This window comes from Triticum aestivum, chromosome 3B, assembly GCF_018294505.1.
Source record: "Triticum aestivum cultivar Chinese Spring chromosome 3B, IWGSC CS RefSeq v2.1, whole genome shotgun sequence".
Classification (NCBI taxonomy): Eukaryota; Viridiplantae; Streptophyta; class Magnoliopsida; order Poales; family Poaceae; genus Triticum; species Triticum aestivum.
The window spans coordinates 617,243,728-617,260,558 of NC_057801.1; the positions used below are offsets into that span (position 1 = coordinate 617,243,728).

General features: G+C 44.7%; 1 protein-coding gene and 1 long non-coding RNA gene across 2 annotated transcripts; both read right to left on the reverse strand.

Moving 5' to 3' along the window:
* Nucleotides 1–4,806: 4,806 nt before the first annotated feature.
* On the reverse strand, nucleotides 4,807–7,162 carry LOC123071284 (uncharacterized). The gene is made up of 3 exons (XR_006434225.1): nucleotides 6,380–7,162; nucleotides 5,849–5,953; nucleotides 4,807–5,763 (listed from the first exon to the last, which is right to left on the reverse strand). It is a non-coding gene; the product is annotated as an uncharacterized lncRNA (long non-coding RNA).
* A 506-nt stretch (nucleotides 7,163–7,668) lies between these two features.
* On the reverse strand, nucleotides 7,669–12,914 carry LOC123071283 (heat shock 70 kDa protein 14). Its single transcript, XM_044494810.1, has 9 exons — nucleotides 12,598–12,914; nucleotides 10,777–11,882; nucleotides 10,514–10,690; nucleotides 10,263–10,361; nucleotides 10,109–10,183; nucleotides 9,707–9,939; nucleotides 9,504–9,602; nucleotides 9,227–9,411; nucleotides 7,669–8,899 (listed from the first exon to the last, which is right to left on the reverse strand). Exons 2-3 carry the CDS (start codon nucleotides 11,877–11,879, stop codon nucleotides 10,687–10,689), a joined length of 1,107 nt encoding a protein of 368 aa, XP_044350745.1. The 5' UTR covers nucleotides 11,880–11,882; nucleotides 12,598–12,914; the 3' UTR covers nucleotides 7,669–8,899; nucleotides 9,227–9,411; nucleotides 9,504–9,602; nucleotides 9,707–9,939; nucleotides 10,109–10,183; nucleotides 10,263–10,361; nucleotides 10,514–10,686.
* Nucleotides 12,915–16,831: the final 3,917 nt, after the last annotated feature.

Sequence of the window (16,831 nt, forward strand, 5' to 3'; positions counted from 1 at the left end):
GAACCAAAGTATGATATGTTGGTAAGCAGTATGACTTGTATCGCCCACAACTCACTTGTGTTCTACTCGTGCATATTACATCTACGCATAAAACCAGGCTCGGATGCCACTGTTGGGGAACGTAGTAATTTCAAAAAAAATCCTACGCACAAGCAAGATCATGGTGATGCATAGCAACGAGAGGGGAGAGTGTTGTCCACGTACCCTCGTAGACCAAAAGCGGAAGCGTTAGAACAACGTGGTTGATGTAGTCGTACGTCTTCACGGCCCGAACGATCAAGCACCGAAACTATGGCACCTCCGAGTTCTAGCACACGTTCAGCTCGATGACGTTCCCCGTACTCCGATCCAGCAGAATATCGGGGAAGAGTTTCGTCAGCATGATGGTGTGGTGTCGATCTTGATACTCTACCGTCGCAGGGCTTCGCCTAAGCACCGCTACAATATTATTGAGGACTATGGTGGAGGGGGGCACCGCACACGGCTAAGAGATCAAGAGATCAATTGTTGTGTCTGTGGGGTGCCCCCCTGCCCCCGTATATAAAGGAGCAAGGGGGGAGGCGGCCAGCCAAGGAGGAGGGCGCGCCAAGAGGGGAGTCCTACTCTCACCGGGAGTAGGACTCCTCCTTTCCTTGTTGGAGTAGGAGAGAAGGAAAGAGGGGGAGAGGGAGAAGGAAAAGGGGGCTGCACCCCTTGTCCAATTCGGACCAGAGGGGGGCGCAGGCCTCCTTCCTTTTGGCCTCTCTCCTCTATTCCCGTATGGCCCAATAAGGTCCATATACTCCCCGGCGAATTCCCGTAACTCTCCGGTACTCCGAAAAATAACCGAATCACTCGGAACCTTTCAGAAGTCCGAATATAGTCGTCCAATATATCGATCTTTACGTCTCGACCATTTCGAGACTCCTCGTCATGTCCCCGATCTCATTCGGGACTCCGAACTCCTTAGGTACATCAAAACTCATAAACTCATAATATAATTGTCATCGAAACCTTAAGCGTGCGGACCCGATGGGTTCAAGAACTATGTAGACATGACCGAGAGACGTTTCCGGTCAATAACCAATAGCGGAACCTGGATGCTCATATTGGCTCCTACATATTCTGCGAAGATCTTTATCGGTCGAACCGCATAACAACATACATTGTTCCTTTTGTCATCGCTATGTTACTTGCCCGAGATTCGATCGTCGGTATCTCAATACCTAGTTCAATCTCGTTACCGGAAAGTCTCTTTACACATTACGTAATGCATCATCCCGCACCTAACTCATTAGTCACATTGCTTGTAAGGCTTTATAGTGATGTGCATTACCGAGAGGGCCCAGAGATACCTCTCCAACAATCGGAGTGACAAATCCTAATCTCGAAATACGCCAACCCAACATGTATCTTCGGAGACACATGTAGAGCTCCTTTATAATCACCCAGTTGAGTTGTGACGTTTGGTAGCACACAAAGTGTTCCTCCGGTAAATGGGAGTTGCATAATCTCATAGTTGTAGGAACATGTATAAGTCATGAAGAAAGCAATAGCAACATACTAAACGATCAAGTGCTAAGCTAACAGAATAGGTCAAGTCAATCACATCATTCTCCTAATGATGTGATCCCGTTAATCAAATGATAACTCATGTCTATGGTTAGGAAACTTAACCATCTTTGATTAACGAGCTAGTCAAGTAGAGGCATACTAGTGACACTATGTTTGTCTATGTATTCACACATGTATTATGTTTCCGGTTAATACAATTCTAGCATGAATAATAAACATTTATCATGAAATAAGGAAATAAATAATAACTTTATTATTGCCTCTACGGCATATTTCCTTCAGCTCATACTCTTTCATTATATTATCCATGCTAGTTTAAATTTCTATTTCTAGTTTTCTTCTTGTGTGTTTGATAAACCTTAAGAAAAACCAAAAAAAATAGTTAGTTTAATTTCCATGCTTGTAGTAGAAATTAAAATGAAAACCCAAAAAGATTTCTAGTTCTTCTTCTTACTTGTTGGGAGCTTTCCCGTGTAAATAGTTTTATTTTCTTTTCTTTCCTTTGGGGGTCGAGAAGACCATATTGAAAATGTTTAGTGGCTCTCATTTGCATGATTGTTTATTTAACCTAGAGCCCATATTACTTGTCTTCTCTCTTGAGTTGAATGCTTGCAGATTCCAGCTTAGTCCAATGCACGTGCACTCTTATTATTATACACATCTTTCGGTCGTGCAAGTGAAAGGCAATAATGACGATATATGATGGACTTATTGGGATGAGAAAAGCTGGTATGAACTCGACCTCTCTTGTTTTTGTAAATATGATGAGTTCATTGTTTCTGAGTCAGCTTATTATGAAGTAAACATATTTGCAATGACATTTAGAGATTATAGTTGCTTGTGCCATGCTTGATTAGCTATGAGTTATAATGGTTTATCTTGCATGCCAACATGCTATTAGAATGATTATGATATGGTATGATGGGATGGTATCCTCCTTTGAATGAATTGAGTGACTCGACTTGGCACATGTTCACGCATGTAGTTGAATCAAATCAACATAGCCTTCATGATATTTATGTTCATGGTGGATTATATCCTACTCATGCTTGTATTCGGTGTGAATTAATTTTAATGCATGTTAATGATTGTTGTCGCTCTCTCGGTTGGTCGCTTCCCAGTCTTTTGCTAGCCTTCACATGTACTAAGCGGGAATACTGTTTGTGCATCCAAACTCCTTAAACCCCAAAGTTGTTCCATATGAGTCCACTATACCTTCCTATATGCGGTATTTACCTGTCGTTCCAAGTAAATTTGTATGTGCCAAACTCCAAACCTTCAAATGAAATTCTGTTTTGTATGCTCGAGCAGCTCATGTTACAACTAGGGCTGCCTATATCTTCCATGCTAGGTGGGTTATTCTCAAGAGGAATGGACTCCGCTCCTCATTCACGAGAAAGGGCCGGTAACCGGGATGCCCAGTCCCATGATCCAAAAAGATCAAAGCAAAACAAAATAATTAAGCAAAACTCCCCTAGGGCTGTTGTTAGTTGGAGGCACTCGTTGTTTCGAGCAAGCCATGGATTGATGCTTGTTGGTGGTTGGGGGAGTATAAACCTTTATCATTCTGTTTGGGAACTGCCTATAATGCATGTAGTATGGAAGATACATCCATCTCATAGTTGTTGCGTTGACAGCGAAAGTATGCCGCTCAAAATGTTATTCAATCTTTATTTTAAAAATCAAGCTCTGACACCTCTACAAATTCCTGCTTCCCTCTGCGAAGGGTCTATCTATTTACTTTTATGTTGAGTCATCACCCTTCTTATTAAAAAGCACCCGCTGGAGAGCACACTGTCATTTGCATTCATTACTATTGGTTTATATTGGGTATGACTTGACTGGATCTCTTTTACCATGAATTATAATGTTTAGTCAGTCCTTGATCTTTAAAGATGCTCTACATTTATGTTTTGCGGTCTCAGAAAGGGCTAGCGGGATACCATGTTGTTATATCATGTTATGATTGTTTCGAGAAAGTGTTGTCATCCGAGTTTTATTATTATGGCTCCCTAGCTGATTATGCTATTGATATGAGTAATTGTGAGACCCAAGTGTTATTGTGAGTATGGTTAGTTCATAATATTTGTTGAAACTTGAATGCTGGCTTTTCACGTTTACAACAACAAGAGCAAACGGAGTTTGTAAAAGTTTTTCTTTATCACTTTCAGTTTATCAACTGAATTGCTTCAGGACAAGCAAAGGTTTAAGCTTGGGGGAGTTGATACGTCTCCAACGTATCTACTTTTCCAAACACTTTTGCCCTTGTTTTGGACTCTAACTTGCATGATTTGAATGAAACTAACCCGTACTGACGCTGTTTTCAGCAGAACTGCCATGATGTTGTTTTATGTGTAGAAAAGAAAAAAAAAGTTCTCAGCAGAACAAGCTAGGGACCCATAGGTCTGTGGTGAACTACTCACCCATCATCGATAGGGCAGCAAGGTTGATGTAGAAGCCCTCCGTGACCGATTCACCCTCCGGCAGAGTACCGAAAAAGGCCTCCAGATGGGATCCGGAAAAATAGATACTTGCGACAGCGCAAAAATTGTTTCGGGTGGCTCTTTGGTGGTGTGGGGATTTATGAGAATTTATAAAAGTGAAATTAGGTCAATCGAAGCCCAGTGGGCATGCCATGCATGCTTGTGGCCCTCTCGTAGATCATTTGTCCTTCTCCCGAAGTTTCTAGGGTCCCTTCTGGTCTAGAAAAAGCCACTGTAAAGTTTCATTGTGTTTGGCTCCGTTTGATATTGATTTTCTAAAAAACAAAAAACATGTGGAAAATAGAAACTAGTACTGGGCACTGAGTTAATAGATTAATTCTCAAAAAAGATATTAAATAGTATAAAAAGCATATAAAGCATTCAAAATTGATAATATAATAGCATAAAACAATCAAAAATTAGTTTGAGGGGAGAAAGAAAGTAAGAAAAGAGGACTTTAAACGGGCGTTCTACTAGTAGTAAGTCATTTTATCGGTTCATCTTCAAACAACCAGTCCGCCATGGATCACGCTCCAAGGCTCCCACCGTCAGCCTCCACGGCTCCACGCTCTCCTCTTTGCCCTTCCCACCATTCTTCCACCAGTCCGGCAATGTCATACCAATGGCGGTAGCGGGACTGCAGGAGTGCCGGACGGGAGATGCCGCATACGGTAGTGGACAGCTCGAATTCCGGCAGGCGAGCAGCGGATCGCGGAAGGTCAGATTCCGGCAGGCCGGCGGAGTTCAGTGTTTTGTAGTGCGATACTGCGATTGCCTGGTAAGCATCAAATCCCCATGAACTCCTATATGTTTCTGGCAATCTTGCATTCTGGCTTCCTGTAATCCTGCATATCAAATTGGGGTCAGTGTCCATCGATCGGGGTCGTGATCCGGCAATCGATCCAGCTCGACCCGCCGTCGTCCCCGACCCTCGATCGGGGTCGATCGACCACGGGACGGGGATCGCACCATCGACCCGCGAACCAGGCTACTATGACCTGAACATGGGGAAATTTTCCTTCTGAGGTCGCACTCCTATGGCCAACGTTCTCTGTGCAAAGCAAACTCTCAATGGGTGATCCACCGTTGTGTAATCTGTAAATCCTTTTGTCAAACGCATTAGGAAAATCTGCTGTCCTAGCAGAGTCGGCCTGAAGCCCCTTGCATCAAACATATCGGCCTGTTGTCCCCATAAGGTAAGAACAGCAGGCTGGCTGTAAACAACCGCACAGTGAACTATGCTTCAGTCTGTTGATATGTTCGACCCGTATTTATTACTACTTGAAGTAGCTGACAGTACCTACTTTCCATCTGTAATGTATATATGTCTCCTCTGTTGGTGATGCGCTCCAGCTGGGGGCAATACTTCAGTGACTGATGTTACTAAATCCAACATCTGCAAATCAAGAATTGTCATGACTGGGTTGATGCCTCCATTTTCAGTAATACAACGTATTTGTATTTATAATCATGAACATATTTACGCGTTCTGATCCATTCGCGGTGTCAAGACTGTAAAAGGGGGTGTGCTCTCTAGCCGGAGCTTGGTTTCTGTAGCGGTTGTCCTTTCGGTAAATAAAATTCTCTTTGGATAATCCACTGCCATGTAAACCATCGTAGCAGCTTAGAAGTTGAAATTCCGAATGCAATAGATAGAACCTTCTTTTAGTGTGTTTTTGAATTTGTTAAATCGGTGACACGGGATGGCTTCTTCCATAGTAGCTCCCTGTTATAATAAATGAACAATTGTTATCAGTTAGTATGTAGATATTTTAGAGATGGCAAAATGTACATCTTGTATTTGGCCTGACCTGTTGATCCACCATAACCTGGGTACCCGCACAACTACTGTTGAATCATAGAATTCACTACCAAGCTGCCTGAGTAGTGTGTCACCCATGGGTATACTCTTATTCCTTGTATAAAACAAAGGCAGGAAGAGTGTAAATATTGGGAAGCAGACAATTGTATTTCTGATAGAATGTGCAAATGTTTACATACAACAATTTGTTACTGTAGACTTGCAAAAATGGATAAGCATTTATACGTAGGATTTTTTCACTACAAAATCAGATTATGAAAATGCTTATATACTGAAACTCTTTATTATGAGAATACATCCAATAAGATGCGTGTGTAAAGCCAATCGACAACTCGAGATAGAGAGTATTCATCCTGCTTCATGTATACATCGTTAATGACATGTGTATGTAAATCTAACCGACAACTCAATATAGGGAGTGCTAATTTCCCTTGCTGTAAGCATAAATTCTAGATCTGCTATAAGTTCAACAAAGCAGAACCAACAGAGAAAAACAGGGAACATGAGGCAAACAATGTACCTTTGTCTGCTCCTGATGAGGACGAGGCCATGGGGCATGCAGAGGTATGCGCGATGGATGAGCCGAGGTTTAGCCGGAAGCAAGCAGAATGACAAGGCGGAGAGTACCAAGCAGGTGTCAGTGATGATCATATTCAGTGTAAACCGAAGCCCAGAAGGCCAGAAGCTCCAGCGCCCCAGTCGCCGAGTCCAGCATGGTCACTCCACACACGAACGAAGACAGGCAGATCAGAACATGTACAGGAGCATATCGCCGGAGCGCTGCTCGATTGATTTGATTTCTCACCTCTGTATTCAGAGCCGCGAAGGACCGTGGGAGGTGGCTCTGATGAACATAGAAGGGCCACTCCGGAGCTCGCCGTGGCCGAGCTCGGTCACCAGGTCCGTCACATCTCGTGCCCGCGGGATCGCAACCACCGCCGCCGAGCTAAGGAACCGGTGCGATGGAGGGGGCTGAGGCAACGGCACGACAGGAGACGGCGGCATGGTCCGCCTCCCGCTAGTCCGACGACATGGCCTGCAGCGCGGCGCCCATCTCCGACGCCTGCGGCTGCACGGGTTCCATTCCACCAGCTGCGTTTGCAGCATCAGGCTTTGCGCCTACGGCAGCGCCATGACAGACCCGGCTGTGGGGTGTGGAGGCGGCGGCGGCGGCGGCGGCGGCGGCGGCGGCGGCTGAGGCCACGAACTCGACGTCGCGCTTTCGCGGTGCTTCACACACCAAGTGGGATGTTGTCTGAAGCTTAGCGAGACCCTCTTCGAGTGCCTGCCCTCTTTCGCTTCGCGGTCCTTCAGACAAAGTGGGATGTTGTCTGAAGCGTAGCGACACCCTCCTTCAAGTGCCTGCCCTCTTTCGCGGTCCTTCAGACACGACGTGTCTGGAGTGTAGCGACGTAGCGTTACACACCTCCTCCCAGTGCGATCGATTTATCATGCTCCTCCAAGCGCTCTCGATTTATCGCGCCCTGCCAGTCAAACGCGAAATGGGTCGTGTCTGAGACGTAGCGTTCCAGTGCCATTGATTTTGATCAAAAGGAGTTGGGCGGACAAATAAGAATATTTGCTGCTGCTGGCGGGAGCAATTTGAGCTCAGCGCCGCCACGACGATGCCCGGGCTCCCACCTCAAGAAGCAAGCAAAGGCAAATGTGAAGCAGCCGCCTGAAGCGACACTGTAAATTTATACCAAGAACTACTGCTGTGTGATATCTCATGAAACAGTCAGAAAGGAGGAAATCAACAAAACATGAGAATATTTCATCAAGGTTTTAATTAGAGAAGAGGGATACTGCTGTAGCACATAAGTGTACATAGACTAATTAGAAATTTAGCACACTTTCTACTGTGCTCCTCTTCATTACAATCATCAATTAATCGTCTGAGGCATCTACAACCAAAACATGGTTGACCAAATGATGGAACCAAAAGGTGCACTCACTTCAGCAAGATGATCACTAACTTCTGATGTCAAGGCTAGCTACCATGTTCAGACCCCAAAAAGCATCCCTGCGAATATAAGACGTTTTTGCAAGCTAACATAGCTTGCAAAAAGGTCTTATATTACAGGACGGAGGGAGTACAACCAAGCTACAACTACAAACCAGACCACTAGACAGCCTTCCAATCATCATTATACAGGATAGGGAGAAAGCAATTAAGAACAAGGTATAGCATACTTGCTATGGTCTCCATGTCCACCTCAACTTGACAATTTCTAAGCTCTCGAACCAGATGGTCTGAAATCTCCCCTGAAGTCTTCGAGTTCTTTATAGCATTTGACATGTGCTTCCAGTTCCATATCACATACATTAAAAGTTTGCTCTCACACTTGAAATCCTTGAACACAGCGTTGTATACTATCCTAAATCTTGCTGTTTCACAAAGCATAATTGCACATGTCATCACAGTCTGAATGAATTCTTTATACTGAGCGGGATCCCCAGTATAGTTCCAGAGAACATTTATACATTCTTCGGTGAGTGCCAACTTGTCGAGCACCTCGATAAACCTCTTTATGTATAGCTCAGTTTTTAGCTTCTTGTTTTGCTCATCTCTTTCCGTTGGATCTTCTGGATTGTAGTCAACAAGACTTCGATAATCACAGTGGCACTTCAGAAGGATAGAATTCTTAAATAAACGATTTCTAGGGCCTCCTAAACTGTCATTGTCGTCAGTAGGTTTTGTTTCATTGCCAGTCTTCCCTGTGGGTTTCGTTTTCGTCTCTGATGCAAGTTCATATATTTGTGCAAACCTGTTCTCAACCGCAACGATGTATAGATTGTCATTCCTCGCATAGAGTGCTGGCCTTTGACCTCTTTCGCCCACAATTTCAATCCGTGTCAGGTTCTCGGTACCGAAGAATTCCAGTTGATAGGGGAGCATACGACAACCCATGATTCTTCAGCTTCACTGTTATCAGCGAGCCTCATACGAAAATAATCAATGACGGTAGCTAGATCATCTCGCCCCAGATTAAACGTGATTCTTATCCCATGAAATTTGTCTTCGAAATGACCTATAAAACTGTTTAAGCAGTGTATAAGAAATTATGAAAAAAACCATATAAAGAAAGGAAAATTATTGTCGGCCATCTCAAAAACATGCAGTTCGAAGTGCAAACTATGCACAAACAGACAGAGACTATGAAAGAAGTCAAAGTGGTAGGTTGCATTTTAAGTGCCATAAGTGTAACAAAGTAATGTACTGATGGCATTGCAATAAACAAAGCTTTCTCACAACAAAATATGCTACCATTGAAACAAAAAAAAACTCTACAGTGCACACACTTATGGCACTTAAGAGTTAAGACACAACCTATCACATATTTATGGAAGCATCAGGTTTAAGTACCGTGTTTTCTGAATATGTTCGAGCCTTGCCAAGGCATATCGGATGGCCTGCTCCTCCTGCTGCTTGGCCTGCTGCTTTTTATTCAATTCAAGATAGGCATCATGAATACTTTGAATCTTAATCCTGATGGACACAGAATCAAGATAAGGGTTTTCCTTCAGCCATGCTTCTGCATCGGCACAGATCTGCATAACAACAACAACAATAATAAAAATTTAGTTACTTAAATAACAAACATGCATGAAACCACAATGCTTATCTCTGTTTGTTTGAATACCTTTGGCATCTCCTCCAAATATGTTTTTTTTGTTGTAACTCTACGAAAGTCCTTAGTGGCCTCTTTGCACGCATCGATTTCCTTAAAAAAATTCTCGCACTGCATACAGAACAATAAATTGTTGGCAATTTATTTATAATATATAGAACTAAAAGTAGACAAAGCATTTAATACGAAGCATTATCAGGGAATAAAAGGCAAACCTGTCGAAACATTAGTCTAAAAGGATGAGAACCCGCTATTATATCCAGATGTGGTTGCAAGTTCACCATAAGACTCTTGGCTTCTTCATCCATAAGATCATCTCTGTCAAGGACTTGTTGGTATTTACCACGAAAAAACATCAGTTCCTCGTCTTTGATAGATTTGCTCAGCAGGTCATCCGGAGTGCGTTGTAAAGCAACTTGGTAACATATAGACTCGGCACTCGAGGTTCCTGAAGGGTAGGGAGTTCACACAAGGTTAAGACTCGGCATTTGTTTAGCTTGCAAAAACGTCTTACATTGTGGGACGGAGGGAGTACTTCACTAGAGATTTATGATGAGACGGATAGAAATAGAAACAGAAACATACACGATTTTCATCAGAGTTGGAAAAAAAAATACCTAGGAAGAAGTTTCATTCTTCTCAGCAACATACTCAAAAGCCTTTGTAGCTACCTCTTCATCCTCGTACAGCATCTACATAAAACCAATTGTATTGATTGCCAAAAATAAACTAATAAAGCAGGTAAAGATCTTAATACTTTTCATCACTTACTTTGGCTGAGATTGAATTGATTCCACTGATATCAATGTGAACTTTTAGTCTTAGTTCAACTGTTGCATCTAGGACTTGAGATGCTTGGACGAAACCAATCTATAATTAAATCAAAGTTGAAGTTAGTGGTTAGCTGATAGCAGCAAACTATTATACTCCTGCTGCTTCTGCTGCTAGGTGATGCTAGCTGCTGCTTGTGCAAATTGACAAATTCTAACATTGCTACTGTCCAAAACAAGTGCAAATAATACCTGATGGCTACTGCTTAGTGTTGTACCCAAAAGCAAGTCCACAGTGCATGGAAGAGTCGTATGGAAGGTAACCACCTCAGATGAAATAGGAAGGCCTTTGGGGATAGGAATTGCAGCAACCTTATCATTTGAATCTTTGATTTGCATCCGAATTGGAGAAGGGAACTTTTCAGTTATCTGAAATGCAATTGAGAAAGTGTCATATAACAATAGTAATGCCTAAAAATAAATAGACAAATTTACAACTTGGAAGTCAATCATACATTGAACTTATCAGTCTGCGTTTTCTTTCAGATGTATCATTCTCAGTAATTTTGTCGTGCCGGATGATTGATAAACAATGCATGGCGCATCCTTTGGCCACCGATTCGATTGCACTAGCATAAGTCCAGCGCTCGGGCTTTCTCCCCAAAACATCTTCTATTATATTGGGTATCTGCGGGTATTGTGTTCCAGATCCAGCCAATACAATAGACCCTATTTCACTGGCTTTTAGGTGAGCTTCATCTAATACCTCCCGTATGAGACCACGCAATGGTGCAGATCTAGTTTCTAGACGAGCTATCAATTCTGTCTCTTCCAATTGCGTCCTTTTATCAGTTAGAAACTTATTTTTCCACTTTGCAATATAGGCGGTATTGTTATTGCAATGCTCAGAAATGACATCCTCAAAGGTCTTCTCTCCGATTTCCTTACTGTAGGCATGGGCAAGGATCTCCATCTCAATATCTCTTTTTCCAAAGATTTTGATTTTCGATGCAATGAATTTTGCAACACAGGCCTGCATGGTATTTTTATCAATATTGAGAACTAACAAATGCTTATCTTTCAAGGTATTCAAGTTCTTTGACTCATCCATTCCATATGAAAGAGCTACAGCAGTGCATTCGTGCAACAGTCTTAACGGGATCAGACCAGCAACTTCAGCTGCTTGATACACAGCCCTGCGCTGAATATCAGTAAAGAACGATGGAATGGCAATGCAGCACCTTTGAACATCATCATTTTGCTGTAAATCTGCCGCCCTCTTCAACTTTGACAGAACCATTGCCAACAGCTGAACATAATTAAACTCTGATGTGCCAATTTGCACAGGCAAAGCGTCTATATTTCCTATATTCTGTCTAATTCTAGTTATTTTCATACAGCCCGGGTTTTCGGTAGGGGGGGGGGGGGGGGCACCATCAATATGACGCAACCCATTCAGAAAATAAATATCAGATGAGATTTCCTTCCCTTGGGCTTTAGCCATTTCAACGTTGAAATCATAACATGTCAGAATAGACACCAAACATGGATCGTCTAACTCATTTTCAAAGCCCCCGAGGTCAAACCCACCATATATGCGTGAATCCATTTTCTTCATGCTCTGCAAAGTTTCAAGATTCGTTTGTTAAAAGAACTGAACACAGGCAACCATAAGTTATATTTGACAGAATCATACAAGCAAAGCACTGTATCAAGCAAGCACTAAACTGCATTCATCCATACGAAAATATGCTACTTGAACTTTGCTTCGGTACACCCCCACCCCCTAGAAAAGTTTATAGAGTTCGATGCAGATTTTAGGTGAAGATTAGAACAAAACTCATTTTGGATTCGTAAAAAAAAATACTTTGAAGTTTGAACAAACAAACTGAGTTTAATTCTTCTAAATTTATTATACTTAAATTTACATGAGATTGTATGTGATGCAGAATACTATTACACAAGTAACAAATTTTAAAAAAATGTACACAATTCGCCCATGAAAAAAAGGGCACTCATAATTCAGATAATGGTACACATTTCGCCCCAAAAGAACTTTTCCAAAAAATGGGGCCAAGGATCTTGGCTGTGGGTTAATGGGGCACTATATCTTTTTAAATAATTCACTTTCCCATTAGTATGGCAGGTTCACCAAGCTAGCTACACACAGATTTGTCAAAAGATGAGATATTTGGCTGGAGGACTTGCAAGCTTAGGGTTAGGGTTGGAGGTATATTCTAAAACAAAAGGTTTTTTTTGCGAAACAAAACAAAAGGGTTGGGGTTACAGCTATGTCAAGGAAAGAGTGCAGAAGATGAGAGGTGGAGGAGACTTACCAGGTGCGTTCACCTAGACGGCAGCCCTCACCGGTGGTGGGACGAGACAGTGGAGATGGATCTGCAACGAATAGCCAGGAGCACTTGAGGAGGAAAGGAGCGGAGTCAGGAAACCAAAGTGGGTTCACCCGCAGCCGGAAGCCTCATGGGTTCACCCGCGGCCGGAATCCAGACGGCGGCGACCGAAGATCTGGCGCCATTGCTCCTAATTTACGAGAAAACCCATCTTCGAAGAAGAGCGAGAAGAGCGAGCAGAGTGGGTGAAAGAGTGAGAGTGAGAGTCGAGACAACAGAGCTAGGGAGCTGTCGGACAATGGGAGTCCTCTAGCTGGGCCCCACGTGGGCTGTTTGGATGCTGCCCTGGCCAGCCCTACCAAATCGTGGGCGAGCCAAAACTTTGGCGCAGCATCCAGCCGCCCACGCCCTGCCCAAGAGTTGGCAATAAAATGAATTGGAGATGCCCGTGCAGCCAGGGCGTGCCAAATATTTGGTCATCATCCAAACGAGTACCCAGCACCTGGTCAACGTCCAATGTTTTGGCATGGCGGCTGTTGGCTGGAATTCAAACAGACCTCTCTGATCCGTTACTATATATTCATTAATAACAGCATCTGCAACCGGACCCATACGCGCCAAAACGGCAGTCCGGAGAACCGGAAATTACCATCGAGTGTGAAGTTGTAGGAGCCGGATCCTGTAGAAGGGAAGTCTCTGTGTGCTACAGTGCTCGTCTAGTGTAAAATGAAGAAAAAATGTTAGAGACTATTAGCAGGTTATTTACTTTTGATAATTGCTGTAGATATAAAAATCCAAAATTAATTTATCTCATCATCAACTTGTTTGTATGTAATTACTATGAATGTACATACTAGATCTGTAATTTAAAAATTAATTTAAGTTATTTTAGCCTTAGTTATATGGATTAACCGAAGGAAAGTTAGGATAATGTAGCTTCTCTAACATCTCTTGTGTATGTTAGACGATCCAGTTCCGAAGTTGTAGTGCTCCGGCACCTTGGTGCCCCTTTTTTGAGAAAATGAAAAAAAAAGGCATATTTAAAAGTTTCAAAAAAATTGAAATAATTTTGTGAAAACTTGTATGTATTTACTACGAATCCATGGAAATTTTGTTTTGAAAAAATGTAATTTGTAAGTTGTAAAAAAAATCCAACCCAATAACGAAAAAAGTAGCTCATTTGAAAATGCATATTTATCTTTTTTGTACACCACATGTGAAAGTAAAATGATACTCCCTCCGTTTCAAATTACTCGTCGCAGAAATGGATGTATCTAGAACTAAAATACATCAAGATACATCCATTTCTGCGACGAGTAATTCGGAACGGAGGAAATATGTGCGTATAACTTTTTTGCTAAAATTCCAGATTGTAGTGCGTGTTTGCAATTTTGGACCAAACTAACCTCCACTCAAATCGTTGTGGTGTACAAAATGATACTCCCGCAGGAGCATGCACGTGGGGTGGTGGGTCATATGCGGTAAGGCCAACTCCACCACGTGATCCCAAACGGACGTCCGTTTTGCCCGGATTCTGTCCGTTTGGGTAGGACAATGGGGTCGTGTCCCGACCGTTTTTGGAATGCGGTGGCCGTGCGCCCAACGTGCGGACTCATCCCGGCCGCATCCTGTCCGCGTACTTTTTCTATGCAAGCCCTTAAACTTTTTTTCATCATTCATTCTTGGTACATGGGAATACATCACCAAATTTTGACTAGAAAAGTAAGACCAAAGAAAACAAGAACCACAAGAATATGTTTTAGAAGATATCCAACTTCCATAACTGCTCATGTAAGTTGGATACTGGATTAGTGCCTTCTCGATGCATTCATTGTTGATCTACGGAGGAGCCGCCTCCATCTTGCGTGTTTCTTTCTTCTTCGAGTCTAAAGAAGTAGAGGTTGCTTCCTCGCATCTAGTCTCATGTCTAGCCTCTAATCTAGCAGCAAGTGCACTTGTCTCATCTACAGCCTCTATGCTAGCTAAAAGTGCACGAACATCTACTAAATTGCGCTCTATCAATATATCGATGTACTCTTCTTCCCAATACCAAAACTTGCATCCATTCTACACAACAAAATTTGAAGTTAGCACAACTAGTCAAATCTAGAGCACAAACCGAAGCTAAAAAAAGCACATACCCCATCGTTTACGCACTTGATGAACACCCAACCGGGATGTTCCGGCGTTGTAGACACGCGGCGCACGACCTTCTTTAGGCAGTGGTCGCACTTAATGAGCGGCAACGGTGCGCCGACGAGCTTTTGGGCTAGCACCGAGCCCGGCCGACCGCCATTTGTGTATCTGTCAGCAGACCACCGACGGTGTAGATCCGAGCGGCTAGAGGATGAGCCACTGCCTACATGTGGCCTTGCGGCCCTGCCATGGCCTTCCGGCCCGGTGCCCGGCCAGTCCATGGCGTGGCGTGGCCTCCCACAGCCGGGCGAGCTCAAGACCAACCGGATCCGCCCCAAATCCGGCCGGCGGATGCGCAAAACAGGTGGCCGTGGTTGGGTAGCTCGGGGGCGCCGAGGGGAAGGGGCTGGGCGAGCGCGCGTCCGAGCTGCACAGCTACAATGGCAGCGGCGGCGAGGGAAGAGTGGAGAAGAATGGAGGGCGTGCGGCCCGAGGGAGGGAGGGGGCGGATAGAAAAAGGCGCCCCTGTGCCACCGACGGGCGGGCCAGGGGAGGACACGCGTAGACGGCCCGCGTGTCCGCGTGCTGTCCGTTTCACCCCAAAAACGGCGTAAACTTGGGCCGGGATGGGTCGAAAGCAGACACAAAACGGATAAAAGTCCATTTGCGCCCACGCGTTGGGCCGTCTGGTTCGTCCGTTTTATCCCAAACGGACGCGCGCGGACAGGATGGGGTCGCGCGGTGGAGTTGGCCTAAAAGCTGGGCTTTCTCGTCCAAAGTACAACGGTCAGCACATTCGTTGGTATGAGAGCCAGAGTCTATGTGCACTATAATAAGGAACAGAGGGAGTATGAAATATTGCAGATACATAATATACATGTGTGTGTCTGTTTACAAAAAAGAATAGTTTATTTTCGGTTGTAGGAAAATGCTTTTTGAAGACAGACACCAAGGTGCTCGTGCGCTAATGCTAACTTCCGCCATTCAGACGCCCTATATCTAGCCCAAACGTCCGGACTAACTCACAGTCTCCATATCCGGCCCATATCGAAGCGGATATAGGAGGCCCGGACGCACCCAAGCAGCACCGCCACATCGGCCCGGCCCGATCTAGCCTACGCCTTCCCACCATCGTTCCCACAAAAAACCCACCTGCTCGAACGAACCCTAATCAATCTCAGTCTACCCGCCCTCTCCGCTCCCGTCCCGTCTCCTTTACTTCATCTCTCTATCTTTCCGCCTCCTCCGGCATGGCCAAGTCATCCCATGACTCTGGCAGCGAGCCCGGTCCCATTGACTGGGACAACGTCATGAAGGAGGAGGACGCCGACCCCGCTAGCGACGCGTCGGTGAGGAGGAGCTCGCGCTCTGCATCGCCATCTAGCACTCGCGGGTGGACATCGGCGGGAGCTCGAGCACTGTTACCTCCATCGCCAGCTCATCCGGGTCTCACCACCGCTATGCGGGCCGCCATCACCTGTCCCGTGCTTGTTCGTCCCGCTCTGCGCCGCTCCAAATCTAGAGCAGAGCGGCCGTCTTCCCTTCCCCTTCGGCGCCAACCCTGCCCGAGCAGCGCTGGGTGCTCGTGTCCAACGCACTCATGCGGATGCGCATGCCGGAGACGGAGGCGAAGGGGGCCCAGCACGAGCAATAGCAGGACATGACCGCGTTGGAGTCCAGCACTTCCCGCCAATGCGCACGCTACGTCCTCGTCGACCCGGGGGAGGTGCTCCTCTGTGAGGTCATGTGGCGGTCGCTTACCATGGCGGAATCCGATGCTCGGCTCCTCCGGTGCAAAAACGTGAAGGCGCTCCGGCTCGGGCTTGAAGCTTCTGAGTGCCTCGCAAGGGAGAAGGAGTCCACCAAGGCAAAGGTAACACGCCACGCGAAGTATCAGCAGTGCCTCTTCCGTTGCCTCTCCGGCTACATCTCCTTGACATTGGAGAGCGACACCACCAGCACGGACGACGACGACAATCCTTTTGTCACGGACACGCACATGATACGTTCATTTTGCACCATGCTTTTATATTGATATTTATTGCATTATGGGATGTTATTACACATTTTATCACAATATTTA